The sequence below is a fragment of the Tursiops truncatus genome, chromosome 9 (assembly GCF_011762595.2).
Source record: "Tursiops truncatus isolate mTurTru1 chromosome 9, mTurTru1.mat.Y, whole genome shotgun sequence".
In the NCBI taxonomy this organism is placed as follows: Eukaryota; Metazoa; Chordata; class Mammalia; order Artiodactyla; family Delphinidae; genus Tursiops; species Tursiops truncatus.
In genome coordinates, this window is record NC_047042.1 from 21,062,567 (window position 1) to 21,090,065 (window position 27,499).

Here is a 27,499-nt window from a genome sequence, read left to right on the forward strand (position 1 = left end):
TGGGCCCCAGTGCATTAAACAAGAAGTGGAATTTCAGGTAGAAGTGATTGGTGCCTGCTCTGTGCTGCTTTCGGAACCATTACTTTCACCATTATGAGTTGGAAGGACTTGGCTAACATTTTACTCACATTCCTAAAATCTTCAATGACTACATTCATGGCTCTAAGGAAATCTAGGCTTCAGATTCAAGATCAGATTAAACATAAAAATCCCAACCATTTCTTCTTATTATCTGGTGGCTTAAATAAAACTAGCAACCTCTTCCCCTATGACCCACCCCTGGCCCCCCAAATACATTCCTGATTTTTCTCAGGGGCTTAGGGGGAATAAAGTAGGAAACAAAATTTAAAACCAAAAGATATAAGCTTTTTCTGAGTTGACAGGCTTTTTTCTTTCTTTTTGAAAGAAAAGTTTCGATCAGCTGGCTTTACTTTTGAGATACATTTTGAAGCTCAGAATATAAAATCACCACGCCAGATCATTTCAGCCTCAATATATCTCCTGTCAGGGCTTCAGCTGTTATTAATACACCCTTGTTTTTTGTGGCTTTCACTTACGCCTACTTTCATAAATGGCTCTAGATTTCTCGTAGAGCTCATATGGGTCAGGCTTCCTTGGGTCAAAGGCCTCTGTTGAGTCAGGAAATGAACTCCTGTGAAGGGCGGGTGGGAAGGGCAGGTTCTGCGGTATGGCCGGAGCAGATAGACTCGTTTGAGGACTGCCTTGATTCTCCCATCGGTCTGTTATCTGGAAAGTGAAAGAGAACAGAGAAAATGACTGACAATGAACTCTTTCTTGCTGTTTCCCTTGTCGCATACCACAGCCCTCACCTTTAAGTTTGACTTTCTTGCCCCGTAGACTTTTCTTTCACAAAACATTCAAAACTTTGGTATAAGTGCCTTGAGAGATTCTATTTCTATATAATAAAGCAGCACAGATGGTTATAAATATATGTGTTGCCTGACTTTTGAATGTAAACTTTTATAACCTTGTCACCTACTAGCTAGTAATTTCCAGCAAATCACTTAATCTGTCAGAGTCTGTTTTTTCTCCCTATAAAATAAAGACAATATGTATCTCAAGATAATTTATCTGTCAGTGCTTATGACTGTATGGTATTGTTCCTTGTCTAAGATGGCCCCAATTCATTACACCATTTTTACTGAAGAAGAAGATGAAGTAGTCTGCATGCATCCATCTCATACCTATGCACATCCGAACCACCTCCTACACTTGAACATTCAATCACTTTCCTCACAGTTTATAACTAATTATACAACCCTTTGGGATTTTTGAATTGTTCAAAATCTTCTACGAAGCCTCATTTACTGCTGATCTGGCGGTTTCTTCTCCAAAATGCTGCTGCTGCTACCATCATAATTTATTAATGGTCTGTAGAATACTACGCTCTTTCATATACATTACCTTCTTTGATCCTCACTATAGCCCCGTGAGGTAGAGCAGGGACTCATTCCTTTTTATCAAGGAGAAAGCCGCGTTCACCGAGATCACCTGTTTGCACAGCCAGCTTCAATAATCAGCTGATTGCTCATTCAAACTCAACTTCAGCTTTTCTGCTTTGACTAAACCTGTTGTGTGCAGGATGATATTAGGGTACCCTCTTGTCTAAAATTCTGCACTGGCTCAGCGTGGTCCTCAGGCCGCTCTCTAGTGGGACACAGTGGCTCCTGAGGGCCCAGGTCCTGATTCTCTCTCTTGTATCCACTGACGGTCTCTCCTCTCATTCCCTGTAATCCATCAGGTTCTCTCCAGCCTCTGAACCCTTGCATACTTTCTCTTTCTGCCTGCAAAGTTTACCCATTTTTCCACTCTTCCATCTCCCATCCTCATTCTACCTGGATACTAGATTCAGATGAGACACCTGCTCTAGAAGGCCTTTGCTGACCATTCCTGATCTGGTTACTTGTCCCTTCTGGGTGCTCCCACAGCACCCTCTACCTACCCCTCACACTCAACCGTAATTGCGAGTCTACCTTTGTCTCTGCAAATAGATTATGTTGGGGACAGAGACTGCAGGGGATGCAGTCTCTCCCACTGTTGTATTACCAATATATAGCAAGTGCTCAGAAAATGTAAATTTAGTGACTGAATGAAATCATCAGTAACATATGGTCACTTGTTCTTTCTTTAAAACCAGTTTTGATACACACTATTTTGAGCTTGACAGGATTATAACTTTCGGGCCCCTACTGCACTGTCCTGCTTCTGTTTTCATGATGGCTACATTTTGGTCAGGGCTCCAAAGCCAGCTGTCACCTATCAGTGACAATGTTTTAAAGGTAGAGAGGATTTGAGGTACTATGTACTGTGTCCTTGTGTAACACAAAGGTCCCTGTGACCCACTTATGTACTTGGGACTGTGGCAGGGGTCAGGTAAGCCAGCAAACTGGGAAAGAAATGGGTCATTGACCCTTCTCTCAATAAGACTGGTGCTACAGTCGGAATGTTTGAGGTCCCTCAAAATTCCTATGTTGACAATCTAACACCCAAGGTAATATTACTAGAACGTGGAGCTTTGGGGGAGATAATTAGGCCATGAGGCGACAGCCCTCATGAATGGAATTAGTCCCCTTATAAAGGAGACCCCAGAGAGCTCTGTAGTCCCTTCTGCCAGGTGAGGTTACAGCAAAAAGATGGACATTTGGGAAGTGGGCTCTCACCAGAAACTGAATCTTCTGGTACCTTGATCTTGGACTTCCAGACTCCAGAACTATGAGAAATAAATTTCTGTTTCGTATAAGCCACCAGTCTATGGTATTTTATTATAACTATTGGAAGAAACTAAGACAACTGGCTTCATTTTAATTTGTTTTCTATATGGGCTACTGACCAAGCTTTCGTTTGAACAAAGGTTCTGTAGCTAACAAAGATGGAAAACCCCTAATATTAAACATAATCTCTAGGAACATAGAGAGGTCCAGCAGCTGTCAGTGGCAGACCCTGGGTCAGAAACCAATCTATAACTATAATGGGAGTGCTGTTTGCAATAATAATACATTGAGGGGAATAACCGGTAAATTTATTTAGGGTTCTGGCTAATTTTCTGCTCAGTGACCCTTTTGCTCCCGTTTAGTAAAAATCTTTAAATATGCGCTTCATAATTCATTTGAAAGCAAAATTTGCCTACGAAGCCATGGTGGGTTCCTTTGATCATCCATTCTCTGTGCCTCTGCTATGACAGGAAGACCCACATTGTGGCTAAAGGCATATTTTTTTATTTTTCACTTTAACTGACTTTAGGCACCATGTGGGTACATTCTGGCTATGACTTTCTCCCTTCTGTTTCCAAACATAAGATACTAAATTCTAAAAAGTAAATAAATTAGAAGTATGGTCTGAATCGCTGTAGTATCCCACTTGTCATAGGGCTTCAGCAAATGTCTATTTCTTTCTCCCATCTTCCACAGAGGGTTATCTGATTCCTCCATAAGTCTTGCTGGTATATGCACTGTCCACGTGCAGTCACTGGAGCAAACATGGTTCAGGTGAAATATTAGTATTCTAAAAAACATTCTGAAAACTACAAAATAAATAACGCTTTGGGCACTGTTTGGGAAAGTTTCTGCGGCAGATTGACAAATTCTACAATGTCTACAGCAGAGATGGAGAAATTCACTGATTCCAGTTCAGGCTTAGTAGAGCATTCACAATGTCTTGCTGTGACATGCATAAACCCTCAAGTCACTCTGTCAGGGATTTGTAAGACTGTAGAGCAGAAAATCACAGCGCCCGTGAAATACCGAAAAGGCAGACTTGTAGTCCTTCACACCCCCGCCCCCTAATTGAGTTAGTTATTCCAACACAGAAGACCATGGAGCAAACCCCTTGCCCTGGGATCAGGGGGCACCCTCTGCTTTCTGGGACTGGTGTGCTGATCTGACAACATCTTTTGAAAGGTGCCCTTTGTTGACTTCTCCCTACTTTCTTAGATAGCTTGGTCTTTGCACTTTTGCTTTCTAGCCGGACACCTTGTGCTCACTTGTTCCTCTCAATCTTCGTGAACCACCTAGATTCTGATCCCATCCCCTTACGCCACCTAGAGTCTTCCTGGCCTTGACCTCTAGAGAACTGTGTTTCCTGCTGGCGTTTGCCTCTCAACAAGGCTTCTGATTGAATCTTGTCCAGTCCCAGTGGTGTCCTTACCTAGGCTAATATTTATAAACACCTAACTAGAGTAAGAAACATGAAAACAAAATCATTTTCTTTATATGGCAGGAGCCTTGTATCTCTGTTGGCCTTGACGAATGAGTGAATGTCTAACTGTATGAAAGGATAGTCACTGAAGTATCAGTGGACAGGGTGGACATACAGTCCACAACGGGATATCAAAGAGTAAAACAGAAAAACCTGATCATGGTGTGGTTAATATTAGTTTTTTCACTCCACCTTCTGATTCTAGGATGCACACTGGGAACAGAGGGCTTGTGAACAAGGCAAGTTGTCCTCCCCGTGAAAACTCTACAAACTGTTTGCTTCCTGTAGAAGCTGGGGTAGCCTAAACACACCTCCTCAGGATTTTAGGGCAGGGCTGGGAGATGAAGGCTTTTGGCTTGATTCAGTACTTGAAGAATGAACTTGGATTCCTTCCAGATGGAGAGACTGAGAACCCACTATAATTAATGTATTACTTGCTAAACAGAAGTGACTATCTTTTCTTTTCTTTTTTTTTTTTTTTTTTTTTGCGGTATGCGGGCCTCTCACTGCTGTGGCCTCTCCCGTTGCGGAGGACAGGCTCCGGACGCGCAGGCTCAGCGGCCATGGCTCACGGGCCCAGCCGCTCCGCGGCATGTGGGATCCTCCCGGACCGGGGCACGAACCCACGTCCCCTGCATTGGCAGGCGACTCTCAACCACTGCGCCACCAGGGAAGCCCCAGAAGTGACTATCTTGATGTGGATTAGCTTAAGGTGTGGATCAGTAGGACGGAACAGTGTCAGGAAGTGACACAAGACTGGGAGAAGGAGAGACCTCACTCAAGGTAACATTTCCTTATCCTGACTAAGGATGTCATCAATCCTCTTTCAGAGGAGAGAGTGTATAAATCCAAATACAGCGGGTATGTGTTTATATATATATTTGTTGAAGTGAATAGTTTTGCAAACTACCTTCATTTCATAGGGTGATTAATTTATTAAGGGTTTATGCATGGAGGGTCTGCTTTCTAGGATGACAATAGTTTATATTTTTGAGCATGTAGAGGCTCTGCTTTAAGCACGTTACATGGACTAAGCCACAGACTCTTCAGAGTAACCATATGAGAGGAGTATTATTATCATCCCCATTTTATAGATGAACTTGAAATACTGAAAGCTTAAGTAGCTAGTGGAAGGTACGATAGCTAGTAAGGAGAAGCAGCACAGTTTGACTGTAGGCAGTAAGCCTTCAGAACCTGCACCCTAAACCATTATACCACACTGCCTGTCATCACAGTCCCGAGTCTGAAGAGTTTCTGGTGGATACATGGAGGATGTTAAATTGACAGTCGTCTATCTTCACTTAGCCTAGGACCTGGAACTCCAAGCCTTGGCTTTTGTAGGGATGTATAGGTTCAGGATTAATTGTAAATTAAGTTCATAAAACCTTTTTTTGGAATTATTGAGTACGGATGTAATTACTGTAATGACAGCAAATGCTGTAATTATGCCAAATGGTATCATTTGTGTAAATGTGGTGCCTATAAGGAAATCACTAGATTGCATAATTGTAGCACCAGGATGAGGTTGCAAGATTCCTTGTTAAATTAGATAAAGATGTGTGTAACCACAGAGCACAGATTTAACTCTGATGGTGAAAGGAAGGAATTATTTAGAGTTTGGTCAAAATAAAACAAATTTCATTTTAAATACCTCTTTCAAAATCACATGCATCACTAAGTGGTTTAACTAGGCCCAAGTGAGACCAGTTTTCCCATCTGATATTCTCTGTGGACCAGATGAGCCGAATGCTAAATGAGGACATGCTTGGTTGGAATGTTCTGACAGCTCAGCTGCTCATCACCAGCTCCGGTTTCCTCATCTGTCTTTGAGAGGAACCTGGAGCTCAGGCATATTCCAGGGCTCAATAATATTTTATTTTCACTTGTCTTCAAATAATTTTAAAGCCATGTTATTTAATTAAGCCAGTTATTGCACTTGAAAAGTATGCAAAATTATATCTCCATTTCTAAAATGAGAAAATCAAGCAGTTAAATATTCCCTCAGTAAAAGAAAAAAGGGAAGCAATTAACCCAAGAATTCCCTACTCACTGGCCAAACCAGGGGCCACTGCTGTCTGAGCTGCTTACTCTGAGAGGAATGAAAAGTAGGTGGAAGATGTGATCCCCTGAGATTTTTGTTTTGTTTTGTTTTTGTTGTTACTTGAATCACTTTGCTAAGCTCTCTTCCAGTCATGAGTTTTAGCCATTCCAGTTAGGGTCGACTATTGTAACACACTATAGAATGGGATCCCAGAAAACCAGTCCCAGGTCTTGGGACTTGGATAATTACTAGTTTCAATCTAACGGCAAGTAAAGATCATCTCTAGCTGGGAAGGCAACTTGGCTAAACTTGCCTCACAAAAAGATTATTAAAATACCAGCCTTCTGGTACCTTAGCATCAAAATTTCAGGACAATTCATAAAGAAACTAGGCCCAGAGAGATTAGGTGATGGCAGAGTTCACCGGTTTCTGAAGATTCAGAAGCACCACTTTGAGTGATTGTCAGGTTTGGTAGGAAAAAAACATTTTTTTCACACACACACACACACACACACACACACATATTTAGCTCTGTATACATTAAAAAGTAAATATAAATACACAAATATATATATACAGGTAAATTTCTTGTGGACCAGACTTAACTTGCAGGTCAAGACCTCTGGGCTTATAATTTGTACTGTTTTTAAAAATTCAATGTGATAAAAACGATAGTATTTCTGACAGGGGTAAAACAAAGTTTTCTAAAGTATTTTCAGTACACCATACTGAAGAGTGTTGATGCTCATTTTGTAAAAATATTAAAAAACAGACAGAATTGTCTTTATAGGAAAGTAAGACAAGTTATTCTTACACAGAGGATTTGCTCTTTTGACATCACAAATCTCAGAGGAGGAAGAGATTTTGAGGTCACCCAATTCAAATCTTACTTAATGGAATTGTAATAATAACTAGCAGTAAAGAAGTAGAATAATTTCAACTTACAGGCTTTGGAGTTTTCCATGGAGAAAAGAAACCTGTAATAAAGAAAACAATATTTGAACTTTGAAAATATATCCCACTACCACTTACGGGTGGCATGATATTTAGATAACTGCAAGTTATTTTAAATCGGTTAATAGCAAATAACAACAACAAATTCTGCCTGGCTGCATAGTTTTTTTCAAGGGGGACCAAATAATTTTATTGGAATTATATTAATGATTCTAGGAATACTTCCCTATTTGCCCTGAAGATTCTGAAGCCCAGTGACAGTGAATAACTGTGCGGCAAACGATCAGTCACTTTACAAGCGCTAAGACTGAGTCATCCTTAGGGATTTGTGCGGCGCAGCCTTAGTGGGAGAGGGAGAGGGAGAGGGAGAAAGAATACAGATAGAAATTTAGATATTTAAAGGTTAATACCTTTGCTTAGTATAAGAAATAATTCTGCTTTATGTACCTGCTTTGTGTGGTTAAAAATCAATCAACAAGCCTTCATTAGTCCTAAATTTAAAAATAATGTATATACATATATTATGAATTAGATTCTATTACAATTGCTTATGGGCCTTTTCTCCCACTGAGATCTTCTCTAGAGCAGATATCTATTTTATTATCCCTCTACCCTAGTGTTAGCCCAATGTTTTTCATGAAAAAGCAGCTCAAAATGTTTGTTAATTGACTGACTAATGTATCATCAAGGCCAGGCTTTTTTCAGCTTATTGAGCTCTTTCAATTATCACAAATGGTGCGACAATGGGACCGACTCTGTTGTGATCCGAACGACCTTTAAGATAATTAAAAGTACAGATTCATTCCTTTTTCCTTTTTTCCCCTTTATTGTTATTATTTTATCATATACTGACCCTAGCAAGCCAAAGCATGATCTAGCATACAAAACAAAATTACTTTCTTTTCACATCACCTTGTCCCTCTTTCAACGATTTCACTCATGTTCATGTTAGGTGGTGTCTGATAAAATGCCTAATAAAAAATGGAATGTTGAAAATATGCCACATAATGTTTACAACCTTTACAAAACTGGGACTGGTACAAAATGGATTATGTTTTTCAACTATTCCCATTTATAGGAAATATCTGAAGAATCTAGGCACAATTATCTAGAAGTTAAAGCTCAGTTATGGTGTAAATACTAACTGCATCTCAGCGCAACGTTGTGAAGAGCTGATGCTGCATTTTATGAAAAGAGCGGAAGTATGTAAATCCATTATGTTCCTCAGCTTTCCTTGAAACACAGAGCTAAATTTAATGCCTAAGTATAACAACTATCTTACTAAAGGAGATGGGTAGAACTAGCTCACTTTCTCACACACGCTGTATGTATGTTCTTGTATCTCTTTCCAACTATTAAAACAATTCTGTTCAATGTGTGGTTTGATTATAATTTAATTACAAGGATTTAATCACATCCTTTTGCATAACAGCTGAGAGTAAAACTACAGATAAATACATTTCTCTCTTTGACTCACTCTGTAAAATGCCAATGAAAACAATTTGACCACTAATTAGAAAAGTGAAAAGCACTGTGACCTATTGGCCAATTAATAATTATTTTCACTGAAGGATAAAATTTATTTGCTGTTTTATGGAATTGCCGGCACAGTTCTTTTGAGAAAAGATGTCATTTACACATTCTCACAATGTCAAAACATTCAATTATTTCCTCTACTCTCTCTGTGTTCCTCCACTTTCTTCTTCTCGCAGTGCCAGAACGGATTTTGAATATGTGCTGCCTTACATCTGTTAGGTGCTGGGAGTTTCTTAGACTTACAGATGTATTGAAAATGGTTCCTTTTTATGGAGCTCTCATCTCCACATGGGGCATTATCTTAAAAGATGATTATTCCTCCTATAGAAAATGTATAATCATCAGACCTCTCAGTAGTGATGGTGTCAGAACTAAAATGGCATAAAAGGGACATTAGTCAAGATCAGACAAGAAGAGAGGACCGTTTAATTTGACCACCTATCATCACAGGCACTTTGGCTTCCCCTTCTTTTGAGGCTGTTTGACTCACTCTGACCTCAGACCACTGGCACACCCCAGGACTTCTTCACTGCGCCCATTATGGCAGTTTCCGTAATACGTCTAATGATGAGCTGTGCCTAGGAGGCTTTGGTCTCTGAAGCAACAGTTGCCCTTTCTGAGTCATTGTCCAAAAGAAGCTGCTTGCCTCAGAGTAAGTAATTTTAGGTAGTAGAAACAGTATCAGAATAGATTTCCTTAAAAATAAATAACTTATATGACAGAGCTTCTCTGGCAAATTATCAATCATGCTATAAACATTGAAATGAAGATGAATAGAAAACATCTATTTTGGGTATACCAAATTTGGCTCAGTTAATTGGTAAGGTCAAGTTTTCTATCTGATTAATCTCCAGTTTTCTGGTCAACTTCATTGGAAGAGCTACATAAACACTATAATAGTGTGGGTCAAATTATTATATATTATAAATGTATGGTAACCTTTTGTAGGGTTTACCCCTCTAAGAAATCTAGTCTATTCCAATTAACATAAAAAAAACACCTAAAACAAAATAAAAACATTTAAATCCTTATTTCTGTAATTTTTCTTTTTCTGAAATCATTCTGGTTTGACCCAGATCACAGAAGACAGGCTTGGTGTGTTGAGACTATACTTTTAGGTGTCTCACCACCTACGTTCACAGGGGCATAAGAATAGGGATATAGATAACTTTTTCTTAAGCCTTTCAGAGCTGATAGTCCTTTTTACAAAGTCAAGTTCATAAATAAGAGCTTTTTCTTTAAAATGCTAATAAAGCTTCCTTTATATTTTAGTTTATTTCTGGCCTTTATTTCACCTACTTCTACAGAAAGCGGAATATTACATTTCTCTTATGGAATTAAAATTTCTTTATAATGACTTGACCTCTGTTTTCCATACTGCTCATTTATTGAAGTGTGCTTGTGTGTGTGTGTGTGTGTACAAATGCAAACATTTATTTAACCCTAACTCTGAGACAACAAAAGTGAAAGACCTCAAGATACAGTTTTAAGCTAACTGAAACATGAGCAGGGACATTTTTAAAAGGGAAGAGAAAAAAATGGGAAAAGTTAGATGCAGCCAGTAAGGAAATTTTGATGCATTTAATATGAAGCACAAAACTGAATTAGATCTCTAAAATCTGTCTTCTTTAGAACAAGAAATAAAACTAAAATATATTTTTAATTCCTCATGTAAAAGCACAAGGAGATGGACAGAGAAACAGAAACAGTGCAAATAGCTTAGAGAAGAAATTCTGGTGCCTGCAAGTGCAAGAGCAGAGAAGACAACACCAACTTCATACTGAAGTTTAAATTAAATTCTATATGTCAACTAACAATTTTTAATAAATTACAGGAATATGGTTACCAGATAAAATATAATATGCTCAGTTAAATTTGAATTTCAGATAAGCAATGAATGATTTTGTAGTATGTCCTGTATACTGACTGCATGCGACATACATTGCATAGGACATACTTATATTAACAATTATTTGTTTATCTGCAATTCAATTTAACTGGGAAGTCTGTATTTTTATTTTTGCTAAATCTGAACACCCTGTATAGGGAACACTTTATATATGACCTGGGTAACGAGTTAAAAATAAAAACACAATAGTAATGTCTGCTGTAGGTAATATCCATTCAGTTAAGTACAAACCAAAAAAAATTTAGAATTTCCTATTCTTGCACCCCCTCCAATGTTTTCTTGCTAGGAATCTTGCTTTGGGAGAAACCTGAGAACATTCTATGCATATCATGGGATTGTGTTGGTCACCTGTTCATTAGTAACAATGTTTGACTGAGGTCTCACCTCACGTGATGCAAACTCTGTGGGGACAATGTCGGTGTCACAAAGGACCGTTTCAAATTGTGTGATGACTGGCTAGCAACACTGCCTTGTCCCAAGGGGAAAGTTCCACAAAAGTGGCTTTTTTCAGAACCTACTTCTCCTGACACATGATACCCAAAATGAAAGAACATCAATATAGTCACCGCAGCTCTGAAGGGAGAGTCATTTGTGAGTTACATTTGCATTTCTGAGTTGTTTGGTAAGAGTCTTTTTTTTGTTTGTTTTTTAAAATCATTATTCACAGGGCCCATCACAAGATGACAAACTTTCTTAAAACCACCCCACTTCGAATAAGCGATCAAAATACAATAAAGAACAACTTAACAGAGAATCCCAACATGATATCTTCAATTTGGAATAACGTCAGGGCAACTTTTTGGGATTTCTAGTAATTTCCCCAAACAGGACTAAATCTTTCAATATGCCTCTGTATTCCGTTCGATATACTGAATGAACTACCATTTGCAGAATGTGAAATGGTTTCTTCTTCAACTGAAGTACTTGCTACAACATATGACTCTGACTTTGAAAACTATCATTAGTTTCACGTATTTTATAGAAAATTCTACAGTTACTACACATGACAGAGATGCAGAGGAAACACTTTCTATTTCTCTCTTTCTTTAAGCAACAAAAAAAGAGTAGGAACCTGTTTCAGTGAAGATGTTCATGACCTGGGTTATTAAAAGCGTTGTTCTATTTTGTTTGAAAAACAAGACACAACAATGTGAATGTACTTAACACTACTGAACTGTTCACTTAAATATGGTTAATATGGCAAATTTTATGTTATGTATGTTTTATCACAATTTAAAAAATAAAAAAGCAATAAAAAAAGGAGGAAAAAGAAACGGAGAACAAAAGTATACACATATCACATGAATGTGAGGGAAAATAAAGAGAGAAAGTAAGAAAGAAAATTTTTTTTCCACAGTCCCTGTGGCATCCTGCTGGAGGACAGGAAACTCACTTGGACACTCCCACAGACCCTTTCACCTCTTAAGTTATTCTTTCTTATAAAGGATTGTAAGCAATAAAGGGGATTCATGTTCCTACTACATCCTGAAAATATTTCAGGGACAGTGAGAAACACTTCCAATAGAGGAACTCTTTTTTTTAAAGTTTCCCAAAGATGGGAAAAGCCCCAGGGTTTTAAAAATCTCCAGTTAAGGCTAAATTAAGGGAGAAAAATACCACTAATAAAGTTGATCTTTAATTTAAAGATCCTCCCATTTCCCCACAGCCTGGCAACTTTTCCATCAGAAATTCAGCCTTTGGTAAATGTAAGCCAGGAGGGTAATGAGCTAATTTCCATTAAAACTAGTTCAGTGTTATTCACTTTTTTCCCGGTTTTTGACTGATCACGTATTTCTTATTAAAATTCATCAAATGAGTTAAACCCTACAGTTCCTTTAGATAATTTGTTTAAGCTATTTCGAATCAGTAAAAGGGCAATTTTTCTTAATGAAACTGACCTAGGCTAAGAAACGGCCTTCCCATTAAAGATACTGCTGGTGGTACCCTAACCTCACATCACCATGTTTCAGCCAAGCAAAATATTCAATTTGCAAAGAAAATTTCAAATTAGTGGCCATCTTTGGCCTACAGAGTCTCTTTTTATGTGCAGAGCTGAGGCTTTCTCTGCAATGTTTTAAAGATGGTCCTTTATGCATCTTTTGAATAAAAGTGTTTTTCTTATAAACACTATAAAGCTGTTTTCAAATGGCCGTTTCCCCCCAAGGCTTTGTTCTTTATGGAGAGAGCGATCCGACCATTTCAAGTAATCCCAATGAGTGTTTAGAAAGGATAAGCCTGCACATGCTGTCTTCTGATAAACTCAGTTACATAAATGATATGTTCAAAATAAAGCAGCCCAGGTAGATACCCTTGAATGGGAATAAAGGAACAGACTGGAAGAGGAAGAACTGTGTCAGGGAGGTTAAAACTCAGAGTGAGGTGAGGCTTGCTGAACATATTAGCAACTACAAAGGGCTTTTTCTTCACGTTCTGAACAAGACCAAGGGCACTGAAGAGAGAAACCACTCTGTGCCTATGGTGCGCTATAAACAGTTGGCAAAGGAAATGCGGAAGGATATCAGTCCTGCAAATAGAAAAGCCCAATTCTGAGAGTAATTTTTTTTTACAATAACAAACGCATAGCATTGTTTTTTTTTTTTTGAGAAACCAATCTAGAAACATCTTTAAGTAATTTGAGATTAAACATCTTAAATCTAATCATTAAATTACATCAATATTAAATAAATATTTATTGAGTCGTGTGTGTCTCACAAGCACCACAGATTCAACAGAGCAAAATGGAAGCTTTGGCCTTCCCTCCCACATCTCTTCTCGTGTGTTCCCTATTTTGGAAAATTTCACTTGCCTTTCCAAGTTTTAAAAACAGGAACCTGAAAGTCATTCTTAACCTCTCTCTCTCTGCCTCGCTTCCTTATCACCAAATTCTGTCTACTCTACCTCCAAAATCTATTGCAAATCCACTTCTCTCCATCTCCACAGACACCATCATAATCCACACTCACCATCATCTCTTACTTCAACTGAAGCAAGAGCAAATTTGCGGATGCCACAGAATCTGATCACGCTTAAAATCCTTCAATGGATTCCCACACATTTGTGATAAAGCACAAAACCTCCAAGGCTTTATATAACTTTGTCCCTACTTACTCCCCAGACACCTCATGGGTTATTGCCCTTCACTCACTGAACTTCCTTGAATAAACCAGGCTTTTCTAACCACAGGGCCTTTGCACAAGCTCCTCTGTTTACCTACCCTTTTTTTTAAATTCAGTCATTTTATTTTTTTTAACATCTTTATTGGAGTATAATTGCTTTACATGTTGTGTTAGTTTCTGCTGTATAACTACCTACCTCCCCTTTTTAACCCTTCACCAAACTATCTCTGACTCCTTCTTTATGTGTCAGCTTAAACACTACCTCCTCAGGAAAGATGGCCCTGACCTTTCATTTTAAATTGAAGTTCTCCACTATAATTTTTCATTGCATCCTCTATTTTTACTTTATATGGCACTCATCACTATTTATTTATAAATATATTTATGAAATCATATTTATGTAATTGTATTTGTGAGATTAGTTTAATGCCCATCTCCCCAACTAAAGTATTAATTCCATTAGGGGAGAAATCATATCTATTTTGTTCACAATGTATTCCCAGTATGTAGCACAATGCCTGACACACAGTAGATACTTCAATAGACATATGTGATGAATTAATAATAGAAGTGAAGAGTGAGGAGGGCAGCATGAAACAGAGTCACAAGATACTAAGGAGACTGATGAGGCATGGTGATTTGCTGGGGGTGGAGGAGTGGTATAAAGGAGAAGATGAAATCCATGAAGACTTCTGACTTGGGAAACGATATGGATGATGGTGTCATTAGCTAAGGTATGAAATATAGGAAAGAGGTTTCTTTGAATGGAGTCTAGAAAGTTGGGTAATGGGCAAAATGAGTTTGGGTTTGCTTGGTTTGGGAGTTTGGGAGTTTGGGAGTTTGGGTTTGTATGTAGCTGAAATACATTTCGAAGTTTGAACCAAAGTTCATTTGGGTTCAGGTGAAGACATGTAGTAGTTTGCTCTCTTTTCCGGTGCTCAGTAGGAGTGTCGTGATTAGAGATATGTCAGGTAAAACTTAAAACGATATACCAAATTTGCGTAGCATGGGAAGAGAACTCCTCAGGGTATGCAGAATGAATGAATGTCTGGGAGCCAAGTAAACAGAAGGTTTCAAGAAGTAGTCAACAGAAATACTCATAAAACAAGGCTTTAAGTGGTTTGTGAAACATGAGTGTCACAGGTGGCCTCAGTGGAAGCAGCTGATTGTTAGGACAGAGACAGAAATCAGATTTCAGGGGGTCTGAATGAATGGAAGGTGAGGAAGTGAAACTGAGAAGTGGCTATGAGGTAATAAGGTTGCCCATGAAGGGAAGATTTCTTTCAGGAGAAGCATACATTCAGATGAGAAGGTACCTGAACAGAGTCTGAAGATTCAGGAGAAAAGGGGATAATTGGTGGAATTATTTCATGATGAGATGAGAGATGGGATCTAGAGTGCAAAGGGGAGCAATTAACCTTAATTAAGAGAGAAACAGCATCCAAGTCCTTATCAAGAGGCTGGAGCAGGTCTATGCGGGAAACCTTCAGGGTCTACACCATGCGGCAGGGATGGGACTGAGTAGAAGAATTTACTCATAGTGGGTGAAAGTGGCAAAATCAGTGGGGGTTTGTAGGGGCTCAGGGTATGCAGGGAAACTGGAGGAGAGAACAAAAAAAACCTGTGTCAAAATGTTTGGTTCAGAGGGATGAGACAAAGATGCAAACAGAAAAATAACTTCTGAGACAGTATTAGTAGAAAGGTCGTGCACACAGGATACGAGGTAAAACTGACTTGAGCTCTAGTCCCAGCTCCACCTGCCACTGGTTACATCACCTCACACATACTTGGGAGGGCGTGTACACCAGGACTAACTCCCAGGCTCTGAGTGAGACTCTGGATTTACTCTGAGGCTCATGCCTGGGTGGCCATTCCCTGATCTAAGGCTCAGATTCCTTATCTGTAACAAAGTAAAGACAATAATATGGATCATTGCAGGGGGAACTAAATAAAAATGCACTTTACATTTCAACAATTTAAAATGGCACACTGGAGAGGGCAGACAGCAGAAGCAAGAAGAACTACAATCCTGCAGACTGTGGAACAAAAACCACATACATAGAAAGCCAGACAGGATGAAAAGGCAGAGAGCGATGACCAGATGAAGGAACAAGATAAAACCCCAGAAAAACATCTTAATGAAGGGAGATAGGCAACCTTCCAGAAAAAGAATTCAGAATAATGATAGTGAAGATGATCCAGGACCTTGGAAAAAGAATGGAGGCAAAGATCTAGAAGATGCAAGAAATGTTTAACAAACATCTAGAAGAATTAAAGAACAAACAAACAGAGATGAACAATACAATACGTGAAATGAAAACTACACTAGAAGGAATCAATAGCAGAATAAGTGAGGCAGAAGAACGGAAAAGTAACCTGGAAGACAGAATGGTGGAATTCACTGCTGCGGAAGAGAATAAAGAAAAGAGAACGAAAAGAAATGAAGACAGCCTAAGAGACCTCTGGGACAACATTAAACGCAATAACATTTGCATTATAGGGGTCCCAGAAGGAGAAGAGAGAGAGAAAAGAACCGAGAAAATAGTTGAAGAGATTATAGTCAAAAACTTTCCTAACATGGGAAAGGAAATAGCCACCCAAGTCCAGGAAGCATAGGGAGTCCCAGGCAGGATAAACCCAAGGAGAAACACATCAAGACACATAGTAATCAAACTGACAAAAATTCAAGACAAAGAAAAATTACTGAAAGCAACAAGGGAAAAACGACAAATAACATACAAGGGAACTCCCATAAGGTTAACAGCTGATTTGTGAGCAGAAACTCTACAAGCCAGAAGGGAGTTGCATGACATATATAAAGTGATGAAAGGGAAGAAACTACAACAAAGATTACTCTACCCAGCAAGGAACTTATTCAGAATCAACGGAAAAATCAAAAGCTTTACAGACAAGCATAAGCTAAGAGAATTCAGCACCACCAAACCACTTCTACAATAAATCCTAAAGGAACTTCTCTAAGTGGTAAACACAAGAGAAGAAAAGGACCTACAAAAACAAATCCATACCAATTAAGAAAACGGTCATAGGAACATAAATATCGATAATTACCTTAAACGTGAATGGATTAAATGCTCCAGCCAAAAGACACAGGCTCGCTGAATGGATATAAAAACAAGACCCGTATATATGCAGTCTACAAGAGACCCACTTCAGACACGTAAAGACTGAAAGTGAGGGGATGGAAAAAGATATTCCATGAAAATGGAAATCAAAAGAAAGCTGGAGGAGCAATACTCATATCAGATAAAATAGACTTTAAAATAAAGAATATTACAAGAGACAAGGAAGGACACTACATAATGATCAAGGGATCAATCCAAGAAGAAGACATAACAATTATAAATATATATGCACACAGCATAGGAGCACCTTAAAACATAAGGCAACTGCTAACAGCTATAAAAGAGGAAATCGACAGTAACACAATAATAGTGGGGGACTTTAACATCTCACTTACACCAATGGAGAGATCATCCAAACAGAAAAGTAATAAGGAAACACAAGATTTAAATGACACAATAGACCAGATAGATTTAATTGATATTTACAGGGCATTCCATCCAAAAACAGCAGATTACACTTTCTTCCCAAGTGTGCAGAGAACATTCTCCAGGATAGATCACATCTTGGGTCACAAATCAAGGCTTGGTAAATTTAAGAAAATTGAAATCGTATCAAGTATCTTTTCCAACCACAACGCTATGAGACTAGATTTCAATTAGAGGAAAAAATCTGTAAAAAAATACAAATACATGGAGGCTAAACAATACGTTACTAAATAACCAAGAGATCCCTGAAGAAATCAAAGTGGAAATCAAATAATACTTAGAGACAAACTACAGTGAAAACATGACAATCCAAAACCTATGGGATGCAGCAAAAGCAGTGCTAAGTGGGAAGTTTATAGCAATACAAGCCTATCTCAAGAAACAAGAAAAATCTCAAATAACAATCTAACCTTACACCTAAAGGAACTAGAGAAAGAAGAACAAACAAAACCCAAAGGTAGTAGAAGGAAAGAAATCGTAATGATCAGAGCAGAAACAAATGAAATAGAAACAAAGAAAACAACAGCAAATATCAATAAAACTGGGCTTCCCTGGTGGCGCAGTGGTTGAAAGTCCGCCTGCCGATGCAGGGGACGTGGGTTCGTGCCCCCGTCCGGGAGGATCCCACATGCCGCGGAGCGGCTGGGCCCGTGAGCCATGGCTGCTGGGCCTGCACGTCCGGAGCCTGTGCTCTGCAGTGGGAGAGGCCACAGCAGTGAGAGGCCTGCGTACCGAAAAAAAAAAAAAAAACAAAAAAACAATAAAACTAAAAGCTGTTCTTTGAGAAGATAAACAAAATTGATAAACCATTAGCCAGACTCATCAAGAAAAAGAGGGAGAGGACTCAAATCCATAAAATTAGAAATGAAAAAGGAGAAGTTACAACAGACACCGCAGAAATACAAAGCATCCTACGAGACTACTACAAGCAACTCTATGCCAAAAAAATGGACAACCTGGAAAAAATGGACAAATTCTTAGAAACGTATAACCTTCCAAGACTGAACCAGGAAGAAATAGAAAATATGAACAGACCAATCACAAGTAATGAAATTGAAACTGTGATTAAAAATCTTCCAACAAAAAAAAGTCCAGGACCAGATGGCTTCACAGGTGAATTCTATCAAACATTTAGAGAAGAGCTAACACCCATCCTTCTCAAACTCTTCCAAAAATTGCAGAGGGAGGAACACTCCCTAACTCATTCTATGATGCCACCATCACCCTGATACCAAAACCAGACAAAGATACTACAAAAAAAGAAAATTACAGACCAATATCAATGATGAATACAGATGCAACAATCCTCAACAAAATACTAGCAAACAGAATCCAGCAACACATTAAAAGGATCATACACCATGATCAAATGGGATTTATCCCAGGAATGCAAGTATTCTTCAATATACACAAATCAATCAGTGTGATACACCATATTAACAAATTGAAAGAGAAAAACCATATGATCATCTCAATAGATGCAGAAAAAGCTTCTGACAAAATTCAACTCTCATTTATGATAAAAGCTCACCAGAAATTTGGCATAGAGGGAGCCTATCTCAAAATAATAAAGGCCTATATGACAAACCCACAGCAAACATCATTCTCAATGGTGAAAAACTGAAAACATTTCCTCTAAGATCAGGAAGAAGACAAGGATGTCCACTCTCGCCACTATCATTCAACATAGTTTCGGAAGTCCTAGCCACGGCAATCAGAAAAGAAAAAGAAATAAAAGGAATACAAGTTGGAAAAGAAGTAAAACTGTCACTGTTTGCAGATGACATGATACTATACATAGAGGATCCTAAAGATGCCACCAGAAAACTGCCAGAGCTAATCAATGAATTTGGTAAAGTTGCAGGATACAAAATTGATGCACAGAAATCTCTTGCATTCGTATACACTAATGATGAAAAATCTGAAGGAGAAACTAAGGAAACATTCCCATTTACCACTGCAAGAAAAAGAATAAAATACCTAGGAATAAACTTACCTAGGGAGACAAAAAAACCTGTATGCAGAAAACTATGACACTGATGAAAGAAACTGAAGATGATACAAACAGATGGAGAGATATACCATGTTCTTGGATTGGAAGAATCAATATTCTAAAAATGACTATACTACCGAAAGCAATCTACAGATTCAATGCAATCCCTATCAAATTACCAACAACATTTTTTTTTTACAGAACTAGAACAAAAAATCTTAAAATTTGTATGGAGACACAAAAGATCCTGAATAGCCAAAGCAGTCTTGAGGGAAAAAACAGAGCTGGAGGAATCAGACTCCCTGACTTCAGACTATACTACAAAGCTACAGTAATCAAGACAGTATGGTACTGGCACAAAACAGAAATATAGATCAATGGAACAGGATAGAAAGCCCAGAGATAAACCCATGCACCTATAGTCAGCTAATCTATGACAAAGGAGGCAAGGATACACAATGGAGAAAAGACAGTCTCTTAAATAAGTAGTACTGGGAAAACTGGACAGCTACATATAAAAGAATGAAATTAGAACACTCCCTAACACCATACACAAAAATAAACTCAAAATGGATTCGAGAGCTAATTGTAAGACTGGACATTCTAAAACTCTTAGAGGAAAACATAGAAAGAATACTCTTTGACATAAATCACAGCAAGATCATTTTTGATCCACCTCCTAGAGTAATGGAAGTAAAACCAAAAATAAACAAATGGGACCGAATGAAACTTAAAAGCTTTTGCACAGCAAAGGAAACCATAAACAAGACAAAAAGACAACACTCAGAATGGCAGAAAATATTCGGTAATGAATCAATGGACAAAGGATTAATCTCCAAAATATATAAATAGCTCACACAGCTCAATATTAAAAAAAACAAACAACCCAAACAAACAACCCAATCAAAACATGGGCAGAAGACCTAAATAGGCACTTCTTCAAAAAGACATACAGATGGCCAAGAAGCACATGAAAAGCTGCTCAACATCACCAGTTATTAGAGAAATGAAAATCAAAACTACAAGGAGGTATCACCTCACACTAGTTAGAATGGGCATCATCAGAAAATCTACAAACAACAAATGCTGTGGAGAAAAGGGAACGCTCTTGCACTGTTGGTGGGAATGTAAATTGATACAGCCACTACGGAGAACAGTATGGAGGTTCCATAAACAACTAAAAATAGAATTACCATATGACCCAGCAATCCCACTACTGGGCATATACCCAGAGAAAACCATAATTCAAAAAGACACGTGCACCCCCATGTTCATTGCAGGACTATATACGAATAGCCAGGACATGGAAGCAACCTAAATGCCCATTGACAGTTGAATGGATAAAGAAGATGTGGTACATATATACAATGGAATATTACTCAGCCATAAAAAGGAACGAAATTGGGTCATTTGTAGAGACGTGGATGGATCTAGAGACTGTCACACAGAGTGAAGTAAGTCAGAAAGAGAAAAACAAATATCATATATTAATGCATATATGTGGAACCTAGAAAAATGGTACAGACACACCAGTTTGCAGGGCAGAAATAGAGACACAGATGTACAGAACAGATGTAGAGAACAAACATATGGACACCAAGGGTGGGAAGTGGCTGGGGGGTGGTCGTGGTGTGATGAACTGGGAGATTGGGATTGACATGTATACACTAATATGCATAAAATGGGTAACTAATAACCTGCTGTATAAAAAAATAAAATTTAAAATAAATAAATAAATAAAATGGTACACTCTTCCATTTAATGGCTATGATGCATTTTGAATTCTTTTTCTACAAAATAGAAGTCTGCCTTTTCAGAAAGGTATTCAACAATTTATTGTCACAACAGATGCATTTATTTTCTTCTCTTAGTTGTTGTAGGTTTTTTAAAATTTATATTTATTTTTTCTGTTTTAGGCTTCGTTTTAAGGTCTAAGATGTCCTTTAAGTTCTTTTAAGCTCCCTTTTGCTATATGAAGTACAGCTTGTTTTGATTTGCTTTGCTTTGCTAAACAAAGCAAATAATTATTTTCATCCCATTAGGATCTTCCATTAAGTTCCTTCTATCCTGGTTAGAGGAGTAAGGTAGCCCACTTTAATCTCACTCAACAGTCTCTTTGATCCACTAACAACTGTACTCCCAGTTTACAAGGATTATATCATAATTTTAAAAATGAATTGTTTCTAACTTTGCATTTTCCTGTAACTATTTATACAATAATTACTCAGATTAACCAACTAACCTGGTTTTAATGCTCACCATTTCCTTTTGCCAGCGTTCAGTAAGATATTCTGTGAGAACTGTTCCACATGTAGATGTATTTTTGATGTATTTGTGGGAGGAGGTTAGTTACATGTCCTTCTCTTCCACCATATTGATTCCTCCTCCCATAATTCCTTTTATACTATTATTTCCCCATTTTGCAGTTTTGAACCTTGGTTCTCTGTTAGTATATGTACTCAAATTTTTCAGAAACAGCATATGTTTGATGTTGTAGGTAGAATAGTGGCCTCCTAAAGAGGTCTCTAATCTGCAAAAACAGTACATGTATTACCTCACATGGCTAGAGGGATTTTGCAGATGTGTTTGACGTTAAGGATCTTGAGATAAGGATAGCATTTGAGATCATCCAGGTGGGCCCAATTCAACCACATAAATTCTTAAAAGTGGAGAACGTTTCCTGGCTGCAGATAGAGATGGCAACTTGCCATTGCTGGCTTTGAAAATGGAGGAAAAAGGCCACAAGTTGTGGCTAGTTCCAGAAACTGGAAAAGGCAAAGAAATGGATTCGCCTCTAGAGGCTCCGGAAAAGAATTCTTTTCCACGCCATTCTTATCCCCCAGGTTCTCCTGTGGGACTTTGCATAGAGGGACTTCATTGACTGCAGTTTGTGAATCAATGTTTTACATAACGTGAAGGCAAAAGATGCCATTTTAGTTCGGGTTTTTCCAAAAGCAGACCCTGGCATGAGGACTCGGGAGACCGTAGGAAGCAGAAATGAAGAATGAGGAAAGTGAATCAGGGAAGTGAAATACTACGGAGCGGATAATCACTGTGAGCACCTGGGACTGCCCATGTGGATCTTCTGAGAAGCCTCGGGGAGCACACATCAGAACTTTCCTCCTGTGGAATGGCGAGGTCAGGGCCTTCATGTTCTGACTCTCCTCTCCCACTGGGGAAAGGGATTGCTCCTCACTGAGTATTGCTTTCCCAGTGTTAACTTTCCCACTTTTGTGGGTTGTCCCTGCTTAAGGCTGAGGAAGCACCTGTAGTGCCACAGAAATTTCTGCAGCAGAGAATAAGAGATGCCGGTGCTTGAGGCAGGACTGTCAGTTGACTGGAAACATCCACAACTGCCTGTGAGCTCAGGTGAGCTAAGACAAGGAACAGCAGATCTTGTTAACGAAAACTGGAGAACCTTATCTGTGGTGGCAGGAAAACCTAAATAAATATGCCCTTAGACTAATTATTTTTGGGGGAACAGAGGATTTACATAGCGTTAACATGGGGATGACAAATGAGTTCCAACTCTCAAGCCAGCTCTGATCAACTGGCTGCCTACAGAGTTGGGCTGAGGAGGATTCTCAACAGCCTCAGTAGGAAATCAAACCTTTATCAATGAGCATCCCAGACATGGAAATGGGAGGATGGAGGGGTGGCATGTGAGCCTGTGGGCCATGTATTTGCCACCCTGCTTTACAGTGGAGACTATTTTTATTAATATCAGCGCTGAACGAGATTTCCTAAATGAAGTACAATTCTTTCACAGATTTGCCCTTTCAAAATGCACAGCACGTGGACTGCCTTTGGTTAATGGGAGAATTCTCCAATTAACATTATGAATAAGACTGGGATAAACTTCAAAGGCACAGCAGTTATAGGCATTAGCTTTGTCATTCTGCTACATATTTCAAGTAAACATGCTAATTTTTCTCACTGATACATAAAAAATGAAATAGTCATAGTATTAACTGTAAAATACAAAAGGGATCAAAGGCAAACAGTGGTCAATAGCGTCAGTGCTTGGTCATAGTGTCAATGTTCAGACAAGTGTAATTTGGGGGGTGTTGGTGAGAATATTTAAGTCCTCTGAGCAAATTTCATTACACAGTACAGTGTTAACAACTATGGATGTGTTAATTAACTAGATGTGAGAAACCTTTTCACAATATCAAATCACCATGACATATAATTTCATTTGTCAATTATACCTCAATAAAACCGGAAAAAAAAAAAGCCTTGGAGGAAAATAGTCATTACATCAAGTGGGGAAAAAAGTGTAATTCATCTGTCATAATGTCTTGATGAGGAAAATATCACCATTTACCCTGGGACATGATTCGAACTGTTGATTCAAAGAATAAGTATAATATTAAATACATCTCAACTTACACCACTGCAATTCAACTTGATTTCAAGTCCTGTGGTTATTCCTAAATATTCCTCAATTCTCACCTCCGATGATGCATCTGAGTCCAAACTACCATTAAGTCACTGCTGCCAATCTCCTTTCACTTGGTTCCGTTACACACAATGTAGTCACAGTTATCTTTTTCAGAGCCTAAATCCTATCATGTTGCTCCTATACTTAAAACTCTGTAATCAACTTGCTGGAGCTGGAAAGAACAAAGTGAAAATCAAGTATAGAGCCTGTCTGTTTCGCAACCATCTTTCTAGACTTGCCTTGCTCTGGACTCTCACCTGCTTTGCTTTCTCTACTTTAGTGTCAGAGACCTTCTTTTAGTCCCTCAGACCGTCCAGGCTCCCTCTCACCATGAGGTATTTGAACCTGCTTCCCTACCCTCAGCACTTGGTTTACCCCTGTTTATTGTTTAGATCTTGTTTCCAGGGTCCCTTCTTAGGCAAGGCATCCTGGACCTCTCTAAGCCACGTCCCGTGATGAGAGGCTCTCAGCTCCATGAACCTCTCCACACTCCTCTTTCCTCCCATTTCCACGGCCAAGATCACTAATGGGTAAGAATATAGCTTCTTGTGATAACTGAAGCGTTTAAACCCCCAGGCGTTTAAAATTCCCCTGACGGCAGGGGTCGTATCTGTATTTTTGTTCCTTCTTGATTCTCCAGTTCCTAGTACAGTACCTAGCATATAGCAGGTGGTCACTAAATAGTTGGTGAAGTAATTTTAAAAAATCCAAACTGGGTAGAAGACCTAAATAGACATTTCTTCAAAGAAGATATACAGAGTGCCAACAAACACATGAAAGAATGCTCAACATCATTAATCATTAGAGAAATGCAAATCAAAACTACAATAAGATATCATCTCACACCGGTCAGAATGGCCATCATCAAAAAATCTAGAAACAATAAATGCTGGAGAGGGTGTGGAGAAAAGGGAACCCTCTTACACTGTTGGTGGGAATGTAAATTGATACAGCCACTGTGGAGAACAGTATGGAGGTTCCTTAAAAAGCTACAAATAGAACTACCATATGACCCAGCAATCCCACTACTGGGCATATACCCTGAGAAAACCATAATTCAAAAAGAGTCATGTACCAAAATGTTCATTGCAGCTCTATTTACAATAGCCCAGAGATGGAAACAACCTAAGTGTCCATCATCGGATGAATGGATAAAGAAGATGTGGCACATATATACAATGGAATATTACTCAGCCATAAAAAGAGACGAAATTGAGCTATTTGTAATGAGGTGGATAGACCTAGAGTCTGTCATACAGAGTGAAGTAAGTCAGAAAGAGAGAGACAAATACTGTATGCTAACACATATATATGGAATTTAAAAAAAAAATGTCATGAAAAACCTAGGGGTGAAACAGGAATAAACACACAGACTTACTAGAGAATGGACTTGAGGCTATGGGGAGGGGGAAGGGTAAACGGTGACAAAGCGATAAAGAGGCATGGACATATATACACTACCAAAAGTAAGGTAGTTAGCTAGTGGGAAGCAGCCGCATAGCACAGGGAGATCAGCTCGGTGCTTTGTGACCGCCTGGAGGGGTGGGATAGGGAGGGTGGGAGGGAGGGAGACGCAAGCGGGAAGAGATATGGGAATATACGTATATATATAACTGATTCATTTTGTTGTGAAGCTGAAACTAACATACCATTGTAAAGCAATTATACTCCAATAAAGATGTTAAAAAAAAATGTCAAAGTGCATTTTTACTAATACTAAAAAAATTTAATTTCTGAGAAAAATCTTATTTCTTTAGCAGTTTATCATTTAAATGGTAGTTTGGGGTATATTGTCATATATTCCTTATGAAATCCCTGTGAAGAAGACAGGAAGGAATGATTACGAGCATCGTACAGACGACACACGTTCTGATGGTGTCCTGCCTACAGGCATGCAAGAGGGAGGTGGCAGAACCAAGACTCACCCACATCCTGACTCCAAGCCTAGAGTTTTTTCCAACAGTCTGTCATAGCACAGTGACAGATTATTATGCAATCAGTAGACTAGTTAATTGCTAGGATCTTGTCCTAAGATCTTCTAGATCAGCAAGTAGACTTGCAATATCTATTTGGGCATTACTTATTGGTTTTACAGTCAAATGGGACAGAAACGACCAGCAGCAGTGACCACCTGAGGACGCATGACACTGGGGGCTATAGGAATGGAGGAAGAGTTACTAGGTACATCATGACCTAGTATGTATTTCTTTGCGCCTTAGAGACACCACCAGAAGGGGCATCACCCCCAAGGTGCCGTTCTGCTTAGGAAAGAAAGTTAACTCAATTAGAGACCCTGTGAAGTCCCACATGGGTAGGTTGGGATAACTGGTAAGGGCAGGAGAGACAAAGATATCTGGAACTGAAGAAGCTAGATGTGCTGGGCAGAGAACAAAGCCCTTCACAACTCTATAAAGTTATCATCCTATTTCAGAGATGACAGAATGAAAGGAAGACTTTCGCGCTGTCAGCAGTTGCCATGCTTGGGCCCTGACACCTGTATTATAAGTTGATAGCATGTTGGAGCCAGAGGGGACTTTCCAGCCACCTGATTTCTCATTTCCCAGATGTGGACAGAGTGTGTCTCACCGAATCATCACAGAGCTGACGACTTAACCGCTAGATGTGCCTGAGCTGCAGAAGTGACACAGATCTTTCCGAGAAGGGGGTAAATCAGCTCTTAAACTCTCCTCTCAATAGTTGACCTCTAAGCTAAATAACCCCATGATTTGCTTTGATTTTAATCTTAAGGAAATGAGTGAAGACAGGGGCCACATTTTGCACTGCCAAAACTACCTTTATTTTTAAGAATTAATTCTTAGTGCTCCCACGATAAATACTTTTCGGTTGAATAGAATTCCATTCAGTTGTCAGCTTATTTTTGAGTAATTTCCCATTATCTTTAAGTCACTTTAAAAACAGATACCTACAAAAGATGGAAGCTTCCAGGTTTCTAACGACCTCACTACCTAAAGATACACAGGGTTTGAAAGAGTGTGAGCCACTTTCTGTCACCTGCATATGACAGATAAAGCACGTTTGTGTCACCGGCCCCACCTAGGAACTCAGGTGGGTCTGATTTGCTTTCTGAAGACGCAGTAGTGCGGTGGGCTGACGCTCACCTCGGATTCTGCTTCAGGGGTGACTGGATAGGCTGCATCTAGATTTTGTTCTACTGGAATTAACCAGTGGAGAACCACGCTTTATTGTACGAGGCGCTCCTGCAGAATCTGGTACTTCATCACAGCCGACATTTCACGCCTCCTCTGTCCTCATCCGCCTCCCACACGAAGGGGAACTAGAACATCAGCCTCCTTTCGTGTGGATGAAAGTCAAACTGTGACTTCAGCCACTGCTCCTGCTGACGGGCCGCTCTAACGATGACTGATGTCCTACAGAGGAGTGTGGAGAACCTGCAGCGTCTAACCTTTTTAATGAGATCAGGGTTCACTCCTAGGTCCTTATTTTCTCACTTTACACTTGTTCCCTTGGGCTCTCCTTCACGCTCATGGCTTTAGTTTCTGTCTGCCTGAGAATAATTTGTAGTGTTGTCTTTCTCATCCTGACCTCTACTATCAACACTCCTCAGCCCCATGTGTCCCTTGTTTCTCACTCAACGGCTCACTCACTCGTTCATTTACTTATTCACCATTAAACCAATAGTCATCAGACGAAACCTGCAGGCCCAGCATTGTCGGTCTAGACAGCTTACTCGCTAAGACAAG

At 39.1% G+C, this 27,499-nt stretch overlaps 1 protein-coding gene across 1 annotated transcript in view; it reads right to left on the reverse strand.

Moving 5' to 3' along the window:
- Positions 1-27,499, reverse strand: part of MAGI2 (membrane associated guanylate kinase, WW and PDZ domain containing 2) — a 1,339,714-nt gene that overhangs the window by 175,452 nt on the left and 1,136,763 nt on the right. Inside the window, exons 11-12 of the mRNA XM_033862934.2 lie at positions 7,202-7,233; positions 558-747 (exon numbers count right to left, since the gene is read on the reverse strand). Of these exons, the coding sequence (XP_033718825.2) occupies positions 558-747; positions 7,202-7,233 (222 nt within the window). The remainder of the gene's footprint in view (positions 1-557; positions 748-7,201; positions 7,234-27,499) is intronic.